The sequence below is a fragment of the Epinephelus moara genome, chromosome 19 (genome assembly GCF_006386435.1).
Source record: "Epinephelus moara isolate mb chromosome 19, YSFRI_EMoa_1.0, whole genome shotgun sequence".
NCBI lineage: Eukaryota > Metazoa > Chordata > Actinopteri > Perciformes > Serranidae > Epinephelus > Epinephelus moara.
In genome coordinates, this window is record NC_065524.1 from 3852996 (window position 1) to 3869389 (window position 16394).

The 16394-nt window shown below is 38.0% G+C and overlaps 1 protein-coding gene across 1 annotated transcript in view; it reads left to right on the forward strand.

Moving 5' to 3' along the window:
* Window positions 1–16394, forward strand: part of atp6v1ba (ATPase, H+ transporting, lysosomal, V1 subunit B, member a) — a 101878-nt gene that overhangs the window by 69418 nt on the left and 16066 nt on the right. Inside the window, exons 10-11 of the mRNA XM_050070712.1 lie at window positions 11590–11740; window positions 13124–13206. Coding sequence (XP_049926669.1) covers window positions 11590–11740; window positions 13124–13206 — 234 coding nt within the window. The remainder of the gene's footprint in view (window positions 1–11589; window positions 11741–13123; window positions 13207–16394) is intronic.

Here is a 16394-nt window from a genome sequence, read left to right on the forward strand (position 1 = left end):
TCATGAACCTAATGTGGATCTTAAACCTGCTAATTGCCAACTAATTTAACTAAATGTGTTATATTTTTAATATTTTGTCATGTTTAGATTACGTGTTTCAAAGGCATCTGTGTATTGTGTACATAACAGAGCGCAATACGAATTAAAATTGTAATTTCCAATAGAGACAAGCAATATTTATGTGCTTTACTACATTTACACAAGCACTACGAGTGGTCAGGAGCAGGAGTAGATTTTGTTAGTAGCCACGAAAAGATCGGAGCTACTAAAACATTGATGAATGCGGACACGCATGTAAATTTCCGTCTGCGAACGGTTTACACACAAATTCCTTCTGCTCACGTTTCATGAATGAGACCCACTATGTTTACAAGTTGTCTGTCGGTCCATATGTCAATCTGTACATCCCATTCTTGTGAACAGGACAACTCAAGAATACCTCAAGGGAATTTCTTTAAATTTGGCACAAATGTCCACTTGGACTCAACGATGAAATGATTGGATTTTGGTGGTCATAGGTCAATGGTCAAGGTCAGTCTGGCCTTGTTTGTCTCATCCGAGTGAATGCGATATCTCAAGAATGTCTGATTAGATTTTTTTTTTTTTAAATACTTTATTAATTCATTTTCAGATGTGCAAAACAGAACATCAAGGTAAATAACTATGAAGCTTTATCTCTATCTTTATTCAAGAGAGTGGTCTATCAGTTTGAGAGCATTATTTATTGATTTCACGTTCAAAAACCCTGCCCTCGCACTCAAATAGCCTCTGCTTGCACTTGGATCTACTCTGTTTCTGCTCAAACTGTGTGCTCGCACTCAGATACCATGTTGCTTGCACTCAGATACCATGTTGCTCGCACTCAGATACCATGTTGCTCGCACAGATTTCCTGCTCGAGCTTCGGCTTTTCTCCTCGCACTCAAACTGAATAAAAAAATAAGTAAAAAAACTGAATCCAAGCATAAGCAGAGGCTATTTGAGTGCGAGGGCAGGGTTTTTGAACGTGAAATCAATAACTAATGCTCTCAAAGGTCAGTGTAACCTCACAAAATATGTCTTTGGCCATAATACAAGAATTCATATGCTTATTATGACAATACTTCACACAAATGCCTAAAAGGTTAAAATAATGAAGTGATGGCATTTTATATCCAACCACTGAAAGGTCAACTTTACTATGACATCATAATATTCTGCATATAACACTTTTCTGGCCATCATTTAATGTCATACCTGAGGAACAGAAGGGGAAATATTTGTTAAAATACTTTATTGATGACACTCATCTTCTGTGCTGTCGAGGGGACAATGGGTGTGAATCTTCCATGTTTTCACAGACATGGATGTAAACTCTAAGAGAAATTTGGCTGGTGCGTGGAGGTATACAACCTCAGGGCAGTAATTCTAGTTTCCCCACTGTCAGAAAATTTCATGAGATGACCCAAACAATGTGTCAGTTTTACTTTCTGATTTCACTACCCTGTCTGTGGCTCTTAGCCCAATTCTGTTGGTTCCTTCTGAAGATATACATCTGTACAGAAAAAACAGAACATCACCAGGCTTATGTAACCCTGAGTGTATTGCACATTGTACCAAACCCTGTACTGCATGACTCTACTATGGACTATATCTTGAACTATATCTGCCTTATTGTTGCTGTTCTGTTATCTTAATGTACAATTACCACAAGTCCAGTATATTCAGTATTATTTTCAGGGGGATATAGTACATAATCCTCTGAAGACTCCAGCAGCAGTTGAAGCGCCAAACTATGTGGCAACATGTTAATACAACGTAAACTCTCTGCAGCATCAGTACAAAGGTAATAGACTCACTAAAGTCTTGTGCTCCTTGCTGAAAGGACGGATAATGTGTCCTTCATTCTTGTAGGAAATACCTTAACTTCATTATTGTCCGCTAGGCTTTAAAAGGAAATGCCCCTCCTCTCTCCCTGCTACTGTCCTCTGTCTCCTTGTGGTGAGGAGTCAGGCCCTCTCAACTCACTCTTTTGTTGTCTCTGAAATAATCCTTTTATGTTGTACAGTTTGCTGTCTCAATATGCTGGCAGCACAATGCAGGTTTATAAATGGTGCTTGTGCATATGCGTTTTCCCTTCTTGCATTTGCTGTCCATAACCTTGGCACAAGAACGCTGCACCAATAGTCAGCTAAGACTCAGGCAGTTCGATGGGTATTTCAGCACCCACAAAGAGCCAGGAGGACATTAACATTTAACTTCAGTTCCCATTCAGGCGCGTGAAGGTTGAGTTTTGCATTGAATTTACAGTTCATAAGTGTTGAGCCTGCCCGTCAACCTTTGAATCCAAGCATGAATGGGATGCATTTTTTGCCTCTTGCTTTTAATTCACTTGACTTTGGGAACAAGGATTTGCTTTTGGTCATTTTTGTAGAGGGCCTGAAAACAGAATGGCAACATCTCCAACCAGCTGTTTGCCTCTTCTGAAAGATACTGAAGGAGTTAACATTACTTGCCTCTCAAACAGTGAATGCTTTTAGTCAGATTTCTTATCTTTGTTTATGTGGGAGAGTAAAAAAAAAACAAGTAAGATTAAGTCTTTCTTAAAATAAAACAATGCATATCTTTCTCTAGATACTGAAATGAATCATCCTTCCCTTTAACCCAAAGGTCTGTTGGGAAACACCAAGACTTTTGGACTTTAAAGCTACACTTATCTTTATTTTTCTGAATAGAATATAACTGGATGGAATTTGAAAGGTGTTACTTCTAGTGAATAAGGGACTGTTCTTTATTTATCAGAGCTGGGGTGTGTTTTCCTTGAGCCTCTCTGAGTGACTGGTGGAAAATGCATGACCCTCCCTCCACCATAAATTAGTTATCAGACGTTTAAAACTTACCCTTTGATGTTTGACAGTTAAAAGTTGAAGGTGAATTCCTGGAGTTTAAAAAAAGCCGCTTTTTTCACTCGTCACCAATGCTGGTTAGTTCATGCAAACTGTTCAGTTTTGGCAAAATTTTAAAGGAGACATAGAATAAAGTGATTTTGATGAATTGTCACTATTTAAAGCTCAGATTTGGTTATGTTTTTTGTTTTTTTCTGACTGAAGCGTTTGTTACACATAATGTGTCCAAAGACCTTAGGAAATTTGATAATCCAATGATAAATTCTGTTTTTAGAGTTTCTGGCTGTAATGGTGTGATTTTGGCAACTTTTAAAGAATACATGAAGGCATGTGTTCTTTAAAAATCTCTGGTAAAATTAATACAAAATACAACCATTTAAATTTGTATGCCCCTCTCCTAAGCCAAAATAAAAAACATAAGTTCCAACTTTGCGCTACTGTGTCCTAACTGGATGCCACGCAATCGAGTGTCGGCAACCAAATCTGTTTGATTACATTGTTTTCTATTGGACTATCATAACTGCACACAAGCAATGCTGCATGATGACACTGGATCACACTGTGTTACTGACTGGGTTACACCCATCAAAAAGTCCATTCTAGCATGCTGCATGTATGCAGTTCACAATGATAGAACTAGCATTTTCACCACTTTTCAAACAGTGCATCCTTTATTTCAGAGAGGAACAAAAGAAGAAAAAAGTTTTGATGGCTGAAACAATTGTCACTTGCTGATTTTTATTTTTTATTTTTTATTTTTTTAACCCTCGCTTGCTAGATAGGTTTGCTAATTAAACTACATACTAAGGTTAGCTTTGTAGTAGCTAGCTAAGAAAATAGCTAGCTAATTAACTCTGTGAGCTGGTTGAGAAATTATTTTCCTTTTAAAATGAAAGGGTTAATAAATATTTACTCAAGGGACTCATACATGATATCATGCTTAAAGACTGAGGCTAAAAGTCACTAATGTCACCACCTGATCCAGGTGGAAGACATTCAGAATTCAAAGAGGGTACACAGAGTGATTAAAAAAAGGACACTCACACATCCAAAAAAACAAACCCCATCCTGTCATCACCTACTTCCACACAGATTCAAATCCCATGGGTGGAAAACACTGCATGATGCTGTCTCACTTAACAAGTTCATGGAGTATAAACTTCCACAAACCAACGTAATAACAGCACAACACAGCTAATAATACTGTCTCCCTTGTGCTGGCTCATGTCATTCCTGAACAGGGCTTTTTCTACCCTATGATGTAACTTTCGATGTAACTTCAAGAGGGAACGTCCTTGGCTACTGCCTCTTGCTATTTGTTCCACACCCAGTGGAAGAAATGCCAGATTATTACTGTAGGTAGCAGGCTAGACTGCCGGGCATCCTAATGTGTTTTTGTTTTTTCGTCATGCCTCCATGTTACAGTTTCCGTGGCCAGAGGCATTTTGTTTTCTGGTTGTTCATATTCTCATATGTTCAAGATTGCCGTAAGGGAATTTCTTAAAGTAAATAATAATAAACATCCACTTGGGCTCATCGATGAACTGATTAGAATTTCATGGTCAAAGTTTGAGGTCACTATGACCTTTCATTCTTTTTTTTCTTTTTTTTTTTTTAAATTATTTTTTTTGGGCTTTTTTGCCTTTATTGTATAGGACAGAGTGAAAGGGGGTGAGAGAGAGAGAGAGCAGGGGGTGACATGCAGAAATGGTCGCAAGCCGGAGTTGAACCTACGACCGCTGCAGCGAGGCATTGCCTCTGTACATGGGGCGCCGGCACTATCCACTACGCTACCGACGCCCCATGACCGTTCATTCTTTTTTTTTTATTTCTTTCTTTTTTTAATTTTTTTTTTATTTAACAACATAAAACTTCAACAAAGACAATACATATCCTTACAACATAAACTTGCAATAAAACCACACATATCCAACAATATAGAACAAAACAAAACAACACATATCCAACGACACATAACTACAACAAAACAACACATACAGTTACACATAAAAATACGTGCATACCTCTCATCTTTGATACATGAACCAAAACTGTATGTCTTTTAACTCAAAAAAGTTTGCTCTATAGCAGCTAAAAAGTTCATTAAACTAGGCTATATTAAAGTTTTTGATATTGCCAAGAAGTCCCATCTCTTTATATCTGCACTGTTTCCCTTAGTTTTCAACATAATCTTTGTTAGCAAATAATGATGTTTAAGGTACATTATAAAATTTCTTAAAATAATCCTTTTTTGAGTTTTAAATATGAAGGCTTTTCCGAGCAGCACAATAGTATTTAACAGCATATTTTGTTCTTCTTAAAAACCCCAAATAATATTAATGGGGGATAATGATAAAACAAGTCCTTGCTCGGATAACCAAACTGCCAGCTGATACTAAAAGAGAGCAACGTCTGGACAATACCAAAATAAATGCATAATGTCTTCCTCCTCATCTCCACAAAATCTACAGGTATTGTCATCTGTTATTCTCCATATTTTAAGCATCTTTCTTGTTGCTCATATTTAATAGAAAATTTTTAAGTGAAAAACCCATAAAAGTTAAACAAGATGATTTATAAATGTTTCTAAAAAAGTTCAACCAAGAAAGCGGAGTATCAAAAATATTTTTCCAATACACTTGAAAATAATATGGGTGAGCTACTATTTTTTTTGGAAGACACAAAGAAATTATACATGTCAGAATTAATCTTCCCTTGCCCCAACCATTTACAATTCTTAATACATGGGCGGCAAACACCTAAATCTTCCTGAGATTTTCCAACCTTTAATTGCCAAGACGACGGAATTGCAGAGAGTAACTGCATATAGCTCAATTTTGAGCAAACATCCCCATATTTAGAAACTAACAATTCAAAAGTAAGAAATTCTCCTTCACTATTCACTAAATCATTAACAAAATAAATATAATTATCTAAAAATATTTGCCAATTAACAGGCTTTCTCTCTATACAGATATTTTCATTTAGCCATAACATCTGTTGTCTGATCTCTGATGAATTATTTGGCAGAAAAAACTGAAATTGAAGCCACAGAGACAGTGAATTTCTAAAAAAGATAGAAAGATTAGGAAAAAAAGTACTTAAGCGTACCATTGAGGCAGGGCATAATTGAAAGAATGGATATAATTTTCCAATCGATGGACCGCACTGAGCTAGAAATAGCTTGGATGAAAACCATTCATGATTATTATATAATCGTTGTATCCATGCAGCTTTTAAAGTAAAATCAAGTGCTGAAAGACTTTTTAATCCCAGGCCTCTATTCTCACGCTTATTATACAAATAATTGCGTTTAATTTTGTCAGTTTTGCGGCTCCAAATGAAATTAAAAATTCTTTTTTCCATACATTTTTAAAAAAAGTTGCATCAGGAGAAGGCAGAACCTGGAAAAGATAAGTAAATTGTTAAAGTATCAGTGAATTAATTACAGTAATTTTTCCATAAATAGAGAGATATTTACCTCTCCAAGCCTGGAGAATTCTGTCCACTTTTTTAAGCTTTAGATCAAAATTAATTTTCACAAGAAGGTTTTTATCGGCTGGTATATATATTCCTAATAGGTTCACAGGGCTATCAGAGCATTTTATAGGGACCCTACAGGAAACTTGAAAATCTGTTTTCTTCAAAGATCCAATTTTAAGGATAGAGCATTTCTCATAATTTGGTTTCAATCCTGATAAAGAGGCATTTTTTGCCTTTAATGGACAGGACAGTAAAGTGTGAAAGGGAGAGAGAGAGAGGGGATGACATGCAGCAAAGGGCCACAGGCTGGAATTCGAACCCGGGCCGCTGCGGCAACAGCCTTGTACATGGGGCGCCTGCTCTACCACTAAGCCACTGACGCCGACGCCCCCCCCCAAAAAAAAGAAGAAGATCTAATTCTAAAATAAGAACGACAATCCGCTTTTACATGAAAGGAAGCATCATCCAGTCATTTCTGATTCTTATAGCCAGCATTTCCATTGAAAGAATGAATAAATATGCTGATAAAGGGCAGCCTTGTCTAACACCTTTAGAAAGTATAATTGTATCAGAAATGTGTCCATTATTTATAATTCTACTACAAGGATTTTGATATAGCACATGGACCCATTTAATAAAGGTCTCACCTAAATTATAGATTTGCAAACATTGATAAATAAACTTCCACTTGATCATATCAAAAGCCTTCTCAAAATCAGCTATGAATATTAGACCAGGCAAATTTTCCTTGTCATAATATTCCATTATTTCAAGGAGACGTCTAATACTATCACCTATAAAACGGCCTTTCAAAAAACCTGTTTGATTAGGATTTATTAATGTTTGAATAACTTTTTTTTTAATCTAAGTGCCAAGCATTTAGCCAAAATGTGTGCGTCGCAACACAGAAGTGTGAGGGGTCAACAGTTCTTTAATTTAACAGGATCTTTTGCCTGGCCTTCTGCATCGTGTTTTAGTAATAAGGATCTTTTGCCTGGCCTTCTGCATCGTGTTTTAGTAATAAGGAAATTAAACCTTCTTTCTGAGAATTAGACTGATGACCAACATCTAAAGAAAAGTTATAACAGGCAAGCAAATGATCCGTAATTTTAGTAAAAAATAGTTCTATAGACTTCGACTGGCATTGGATCTAGTCCTGGTGATTTTCCATTTTGAAATGAACATATAGCATCATATACTGTAACTCTTCCTCATTAATTGGGCCTTCACATAATATCTGTTGCGCATTAGTAAGTTTTGGATAAGGGCACAATTTCATATACTTAAGCAAAGAAAAATTTGTAGACTGCAGTGTGTCATCATTAAAAATTCCTGTATAATACTCCATTAATGTTTTAATTATGTAATTTGTAGATGTAGTAATCGCTCCATCATTGTTGTTTTGAAGTTGCAAAAAATATTTATTACATTTTTCACCATACTCCATCCATGTTGCCTTACTTCTGTATATAATTCCCTTAATTTTACTTTGATAGAACCTCTCTAATTCTTTTTCTTTGTCATCTAGTAATTGCAGATCTTGGTCAATACAATCAGATCTATTTTCATCCAAGCGATTTCTAATATTTTGCACATCATCTAACAAATTTTTTTCTCTGTTTCAGGTTTGTTTATACTTCCATGCAGAATATTTTATAGCATGACCTCGAAATGCACATTTATATGTATCCCACACAATGTGTGGATTTGCTGAACCAGTATTAAAGGAAAAAAATTCCAGGATAAATTGTGTTGTTTTAAGAATAAATGTCTCATCTTCCAGTAATGATTGATTAAACTTCCAATAACCTCTACCCCTGTTCGCATTCACAAAATTAAGTTTTAATATAATAAGATGATGGTCGGAATGAAATCTTTCAGCTATCGTTACTTGGCTAGTATTTGCAGTTAAAGAGAAAGAAATAAGAAAAAAAATCTATTCTACTAGCAGATGCATTCCTTCGCCAAGTATATCTAATTAGATCTGGATTCTTTATCCTCCAGATATCTACTAAGTCCATAGCGGACATCATAGATGTAAGGGCATATCGCTTTTGACCTTGATAGTCTCCTCCTCCACCAGCTCTATCCTTGGAAGGTTGGAGAGCAATATTATGGTCTCCTGTTTGAATTACAGGAATATCATAATGCTGAATCATACCGTATAAATTCTCAAAAAAAAAAAATAGGATCATTATTATTTGGAGCATATACATTAACCAAGCAAAAACATTTTTTTTCAAGTTCAATATCTAAAATGATTATTCGACCATCCATATCACATTCTATCTTATGCACACAAAAATCTAGATGCTCTTTAAACAAAACCAAAATTCCTCTTTGATTTCTCAAACCATTTCCATCTTTCTTCATCTTCCTGAGTGGAGTGGAGTGTGTTTCTTGTAGACCAGGGGTAGGCAACCTGTGGCTCCGGAGCCACATGTGGCTCTTTAGCCCCTGTCCAGTGGCTACTTGAGCCTTTGAGAAAAGAAGTCTATGGAAATTCATTCTATGAATCCAAATGTTGCTGAACCTCGATAGCAGTGGCTGGTTAGCTATGGATGCCAAATCCAAAAAAGTAAATTGAATAAAATAGAGAATGTAGTAGTGCGTGGACAGATTTGTTTGCTCTCACTGCCAGCTCTGCAAAATTTAAGTACCAGATAATTATTAATAGTGCCCTGCACAGTGTCCACCTTGTGGTAAAACATATTAACAAATGCTTATTTAGACCATAAGTATACGCTAATTTAGACTTAATAGGCTATTTACCTTGATTATAAGGCTCAAACATGTTTTGCGGCTCCACACAGATTTTTTCAAATTATTTTTGGTCAAAAATGGCTCTTTTAATGGCAGAGGTTGCAGACCCCTGTTGTAGACATATCAAACTCTTTTTTGTCAGCTAACCAGGTAAATATTTCAATCCTTTTCATATCATTTGCCAATCCATTGCAATTATAGCTGGCAATACATAGGGAATCAATACTTATCATGACTTAAGGATAAAAATAAATAAATAAAATAATATATCTGCAAATACAGCTTTATTACTAATCTTAGAGGCTCACCCCACACTTGTGTATCAATGTATGCACAAGCAAACACAGGACAACGACAAAAAAAAAACAAAACAACATATAGCATTAGCTTACGTTAAAAGACTACCAGCAGGCCAAGTCAGTGGCAAAAAAAGAAAAAGAAAATATACAAAGGGAGATAATTATAGATCTATATCTTATGTCTCATTCCGCTCATCAATGTCCTGCATCAGCATCATCAGCTGGTAAAAAAAAGCCAGGGTGTAACAGTTTTGTCTTTATATAGCTCACCGTCAATATATAGCTTGTCAGGAACAAGCCTTACCCTGCCTTTTCCTTTTTTCTTCGTTTTCTCCTTTCGGAAAATGGGAAGCAGTGCTCTCCTCCTGTCCACAATCTTGGTTGGAAACTGCTGACTGATGCCAAAAGGTTTCCCTTTCAGTGTTGGGCCCAGACTGAAGACCATATCTCTCTGTTTATAGTGCTCAAAGCACACAATGACCCCTCTGGGTTTAGGCTGCATCACCACCTCTGTGAATAGGGGATTACCCGCCGAGGCTGGGGATCTCCGTGCGCCCAGCCTGTGCGCTCTATGGAAGGTGATCTTCCGGACAGTTTCTCTGCTCATCCCCAGCGTATCCGTGAAAAAGTTTCTGAGCGCTTCCTCAGCAGTCTCTTCCTTCTTCTCAGGGATCCCAGTGAAGATCAAATTATCTTGCACTGAGCGTGTCGTCATCTCCAACATCTTTTCTTTCATCTTGATATTTTCTCTGGAGATGTGGTTAACTGACGTCTCCAACTTCTTAACTTTTCCTCTCATAACTTCCACATCGTCGCGGGTTTGCTGTAGTAAATCCACAGTAGTTTGCACAGTGACTTTTAGATCCTTTATGTCATTTGCCAAAATGTCCAGCTTGTCAAGCTTCTTTAATTTCTCATCGATGCCGATCAGAATTTCCTCCATATTAATAGGTTTCATTTGTGGCAGGGCAAAAAGCGCAGATGAGTCCTCTGGACTACTATCAAAGTCCCAAATTGCGCGGTTAGAAGGTGGTTCAAGTCTGTTCCGGTTTGAATTAAATGACCTGGGCGTGCTTGTTGAATGACCAGACGCCATCAAACAAAGGGACAGACAATCCGGATTAAAATAACGCCGCCAGAAGATTGTATAGTCTCTCTTTTTGGTTTTTTTTACATTGAACAACGTCAAAAAGTGTCCGGAATCAGATCAGGGAGTTTAAATATGAATGACACCTTAGATCTCCTGTATTTTAAAAAGTTTGCCACCCGACGTTACCTGCTGGCACACTCACTCACGCATGCGCACCATCATGCGTGGAGATCTTTCATTCTTCTCATTCTCGTTAATGTGTTTTCTTAAGGGCACCTCAAAGGATTTTTTTCAAATTTGGCACTAACGTCCAGTTTGACTTAAAAATGAACTGATTAGAATTTGGTGGTCAAGGGTCAAGGTCACTGTGACCTCAAAAACATTTTATGTCCACAACTCAAGAATTCATACACTAATTATGACAAAATGTCACTCAAATGTCTTAAAGGATATAATGATTAAGTGATGATATTTTATGTCTAAAAGGTCAAAGGTCAACTTAACTGTGACATCACAATATTCTGCAAAATATTCTCCATTACTCAATGTCATATCTCAGGACCAGAGGGGGAGACATTTGGTCAGATGCTGAATCAATGACACTCATCTTGAAACTGTACTGATTGCATAGATCTTCTGTGCTTGTCAGGGGGAAGGTGAATGAAGCATCTGTGTTTTCACAGACATGGATGTAAACAGAAAGTGCAACGTGACTGGTTTGCAGAGGCATACAGCCACAAGATGGTAGTTCCATCCCCCCCCCCCCCCCGTACACACACACAGTTAGAGACTAGTTGGTGAACATGGTGAAACATAAGCAGCTGAAAAGCCGATATTCTCAGAAGTTGATGCAGACAGAAACTGAGCTAAAAGGGGAGTGAATGTTAGACTTAAGTTCATCAGGTTGACACAAACATGACTCCAAAGAATGATATGATTAACATGTTGTCAACTTCATAAAAATATAAAGAGAAATTAAATGTAATTTATAACAACCTCCTTTCTTTTATCTTATTCTTTTTACAGCTCTCATGTCGCCCTCTAAATCACCATTTACTCCTCACCTTTAGGTCTCTGCTGCCCGAGAGGAGGTGCCCGGCCGTAGAGGCTTTCCTGGCTACATGTACACTGATTTGGCCACCATCTACGAACGCGCCGGCCGAGTAGAGGGCAGAAATGGCTCCATCACCCAGATCCCTATTCTCACCATGCCCAATGATGGTGAGAGCAGCAACAATAGAACAAAAGCTTTCTTTGCTTTTACTGGGACCACAATTACATCTTCAAAATTGTCAGCCTTGTAGGGAATGTAGATCTGGTGTTCTGCAGTCATGCAGATTGTACTTTTTTGTATTTTCTGTCCTTAAATGCTGTCTCCTAAATCTCTTGGAAAGTCATTGTTTGAATTACTGCATCTCAAATGGACTGAGGAGACATTTTTGATGCCTGCAGTTACTATAGCAACATGTATGAAGGGCCTACTCCTATCTAGTTGAACAAGAGTCCCCCATTACAGCATCACAGGGATGTGATTGTGTCGGCTTTTACTAAACACTGCTGGTGTTCCCAAGGGCTCTCGGGCTCTTGATTTAGGGTAAAGGTCTTTAAAATTGGAAGCTCACAGAAATCTGCTCTATTTCTGTCATATGTATGACATGATTTTAATGCCTGCAAATCAGTGAATGATTTGAACTGTGTCTCTGTTGTAGATGTTTTTTTACTGTGAATGTAAACTCAACTAAAGCTAATATATTGTGTTTACATTAACTGTACTGATTTATTTATCACATACATGATTATGTGGGGGATATGATGTAGGGCTGCATGATATTGGAAAAAACTGACATTGCGATTTAAAAAAAAAAAAAAAATCAGTATATATTGCAATATTAAAAAATACAAGAAATAGTGGCGGGGCTTTTACTCACCACAACTGCAGAGGCTACCAGCTTCATTTGAAACAGACTACATTATAAAAGGCCGTTATTTATCGTTCCCTCTGTATCTTTATATTTTTACTTTTTATCCGCTCCCTTTGCCTTGATAAAGTTAATGCATGGCGCCGTCATTTCAAACTCAACACTTCCTGAACTTGTTTCAAATTAAAAGCCCCTTATGACCTCGGCTGAGAGAATCCCTCCATTTTCTAAATCGGCTTTTATTGTGAATCATTTGTAGGAACTTTTTGTGGAGAAATCAGTGACTTTTATGTTTACGTACGGTACTTCAAATGTAGCTCCTGCCATCTGCTGGCGTTTTTTAGGTGACTACAACAACATTTCGGCTGGCACATGACACACAGTGACTCAAATGATAATAAAAGTAATAAAAATAGGACAAGAATAACCCGATGACATCAGACACGTCGTGAAAGACGACCGGGGATAATTGGTGTGTACCATCATGTAGTGTGTCATGTCTGTTGGCCAAGTCACAGCACGATTTTATGACTCCACAATCGTGTAATGTGACATAGTGACTTTCAGAACGGGCAGAAAAGTCGTGTAGTGTGTACCAGGCATAAATCCTCCTTTACTGTTTCTCCCTCTTGCATGTCGCTCATTTTCAGTGTGTGACTGCAGCGTTTTTTTGTGCCTCTAACAGACATCACCCATCCAATCCCTGATCTGACTGGATACATCACAGAGGGTCAGGTCTATGTTGACAGACAGCTGCACAACAGACAGGTATTCATTTCTCTAAAATATTCATCCAACCCAGGGCAAAGTGCTGGTACTTGTTAAGTGAGATGGTTTCAGTGTTAGCTTTAAATGAACATGCCATGTGTTGTAGTGGTCATTTTTGTGTGTATTTGCATATATAAATTAGCAATTACTGATCAAATGCTTACGTGTGTGGTTTTGGCAATCTAACCAGGTGACAAGAACCTGTTGTGTGTATGAAAACTGAGGCATCACTAAATTCAACCACATTAAGATGCTTGACAATTCAATTGTAAACCATCTTCAGAAAGTATGAAACACTGGTCAGATTGGTTATGAGGTGTAGTATAATGATTGTGGCATTAACTGTTACATACAACAAATCCAAAAGGAGGTAGGAATGAAAGGATATTGACTTTTAAACATAATTTGACTCCATAAAGAGTGACAGGAGAGTGTGCTTATATTGGCTGAAGGAAACCCCTTTTCGACCAACATGGAACCGGTTCCATTCTGGTACCCGCACTTAATTTTAAATCGTTCTGAGCATTTCGACCAAAATAAATTGGGTGTTGGGTTCATGTCTCTGTCACCCCTGATGACTTTGCACCCCTGTATTCTACAGGTTAGAAAGAGAGAAAGAAGAAAGCAACAATAGAGAAGTCAAGTGGAAAAAAGAGTGTGCAGTGGTCTCATTAGTAGTTGGTCCATGCCACAAATATCTGTAATAACAGAACAAAAGTTTGCAGGTAATCAGTGTAATCTGCAAGTTTTTTTTTTTTTTTTTTTTTTTACAACTGTTTACTTCTGTTGTGCATTGTGCAACACCATTAATTACAATGGTGTTGTGCAAAACTGGTGGAAACTTAGGCTGGTTTGCTGAATACCACCAAGGTTCCTAGAATCCTGAAGGGAACCGCTTCAGGAACCAGAGCTTATTTGATGGAATAAAAGAAAGAGAGATGTGTATATGCAGATATATTTCTGCCAACCTCACAATGAGGTGTGCCTCACAGACTGAAAATGATTAAAATACAACATGCATTTCAGTTTCATGTCTTTCCTTCAGTCCATCTAAGCACATTCTCCCTGTCACTGTTTATGGAGTCAAATTGTGTCAGTATCCTTTCATTCCTACCCCAAGTATTTGCTGTAAGTGGCAATTAACGTTATACTCATTATACTACACCCTGTAACCAGGCTGATTCCTGGACAGAACTCACGATTGTGTATAATCCAGTTAGGGGAGAAAGGTCAGCTGACATACCTTGACATTCAGATCAACCTCCGATGTGGATTTTACCTGTGTCACTGTGTAATACTGAGTTGGGTAACAGTTGCAATTGCCTGTGATTTCAATTCACACGATCCCAGAACTATGTTGCATGCAAGACTTGTCTCAACATGAGATTGTGCACTATTGCAGTGCAGTGGAAAGGTCTGTCCAAATCTGTTGCCACCCTGACAGTTAGAGAAACAAAATAAAACTGGGTTGTATAATTGTTTTTTTTCTAATCAGAATTTGTTAAATACAGTGCTGGATGAACAAAGTGTTTCCGAGTAATATTTTGCACAAAGCACAGGGTTTTCTGACTTGTGCACAACTCAACCTTGGTCAAAATTCTCCATTCATTATACCATGAAGCATGTTAGCCTATGCCGAGTTTACACCATGCGACTTTGGAAGTTGTTGAACCAACTGGTGTCAGAGGTCCAGACATTACAAGCTCTTTCACCAGGAGAGGTGCCTGATGAGTATGTCAAGTGATGTGTGGGTTGACCCACAACATAGGGCAGGTGCTTACTGAAAAGTCAGAAAGTGACAAAGCAGCGTTCTGAGTAAGTTATTAGAATAGAATAGAATAGAATAGAATAGAATAGAATTATATTAATCCCCAAAGGGAAATTCAACTGTCCAGGAGCTTATAAAAACAACGACAACCATACTTACCCTCATCATCAGTGGTATTAATTAAAATAGACACAAAATAAGTTAAAATAAGTGCATAAATAGAAATTAAAGATCAAATTAAAATTAAAATAAGATTGCCTATTCCACAGTCCAGTCCAGTTGTGGCTAATGTGATTTGTGCGAATGTATGTGTGACTAGATTCAGGAGGTGTTAAACAGTCTTATTACGGTGGGGACAAGGGATCTCTTGAAACACTCTGTTCTGCAACGCAGTGAGATGAGTAGACTGCTGCAGCTGCTCCTCTGTCACTCTAGGAGGCTGTGGAGAGGGTGTCTGCTATTGTCCGTTATAGCTTTCAGTTAGGCTATTAGGCTAATAGCTTACTGAAGCACTGCGTGCAATAGTCCACCTTCCACCTTCTCTTCCCCTCTCTATAGCCCCTTTTAAGCTGCCTTTTCACAGCAGGAATTTTACGCCATTATGCTGCCTTGCTGTTCTTTATAAATGGTACAATCGCCGAAATGAGGGAACAGAGACTTCTCTCACCTTTAAGCTGGCGTTGAAAGTAGTAACAGCACCCAAAAAACGTATGTATAAACGGGACAGCAAGCAGGACGGGTTAATGGGTGGCACAGGTTTGACTTTTGACAGCCTGTTATGTTTGTGACGCACTGCTGGTAGATTTAAAAAGTAGCTGATAGAAGTTAACATTTAACTCAAAGGCTAAACGTCCACAAATTAGGAAAACACTGATATCCAGGATCTTCAAGCAGAGGACAAGATTAGTGGCCATATAACAGGGACAATAAATTATTGTGGTTAACATTTAATGACGTTGTTTATAAAGCGCTGCCAATGCGTATGTTACATGTCACACAAGAGGCCAACACTGTTGTGTTGTGTGCTGACATGCTGTCTAAAATCAAACACTGGAACAGAATGATGCCACCGTTGTTTGGTTCTGTGTAAAAACGCCAAGGAGACATAAAGAGACTTCGTAGCGTCTCTATAGTGCGCATGCGCCCGCGCGTACAGCCTGTTGCAGTCGCTCCTGCTTGTTTTCTCGGTTTTCTTACTTTTTTGCTTTATTAAGTTTGGTATTTGTGCTGGCTTTTTGTGATTGTCATTTTGAAACTGCGCCCTCTCAAAACATGCTGATTGAGAGAGTTGTACTCGTTTTCCTCACCCTGGAATTACTTATTTCATTCGGACCCGGCACCATTGCGCAACAACTTCATGGCCGCATTGTTTACTCCAGAGATCAGCTGATTGCGCTGAGGCCGGCCGGCTTGGCGGCCG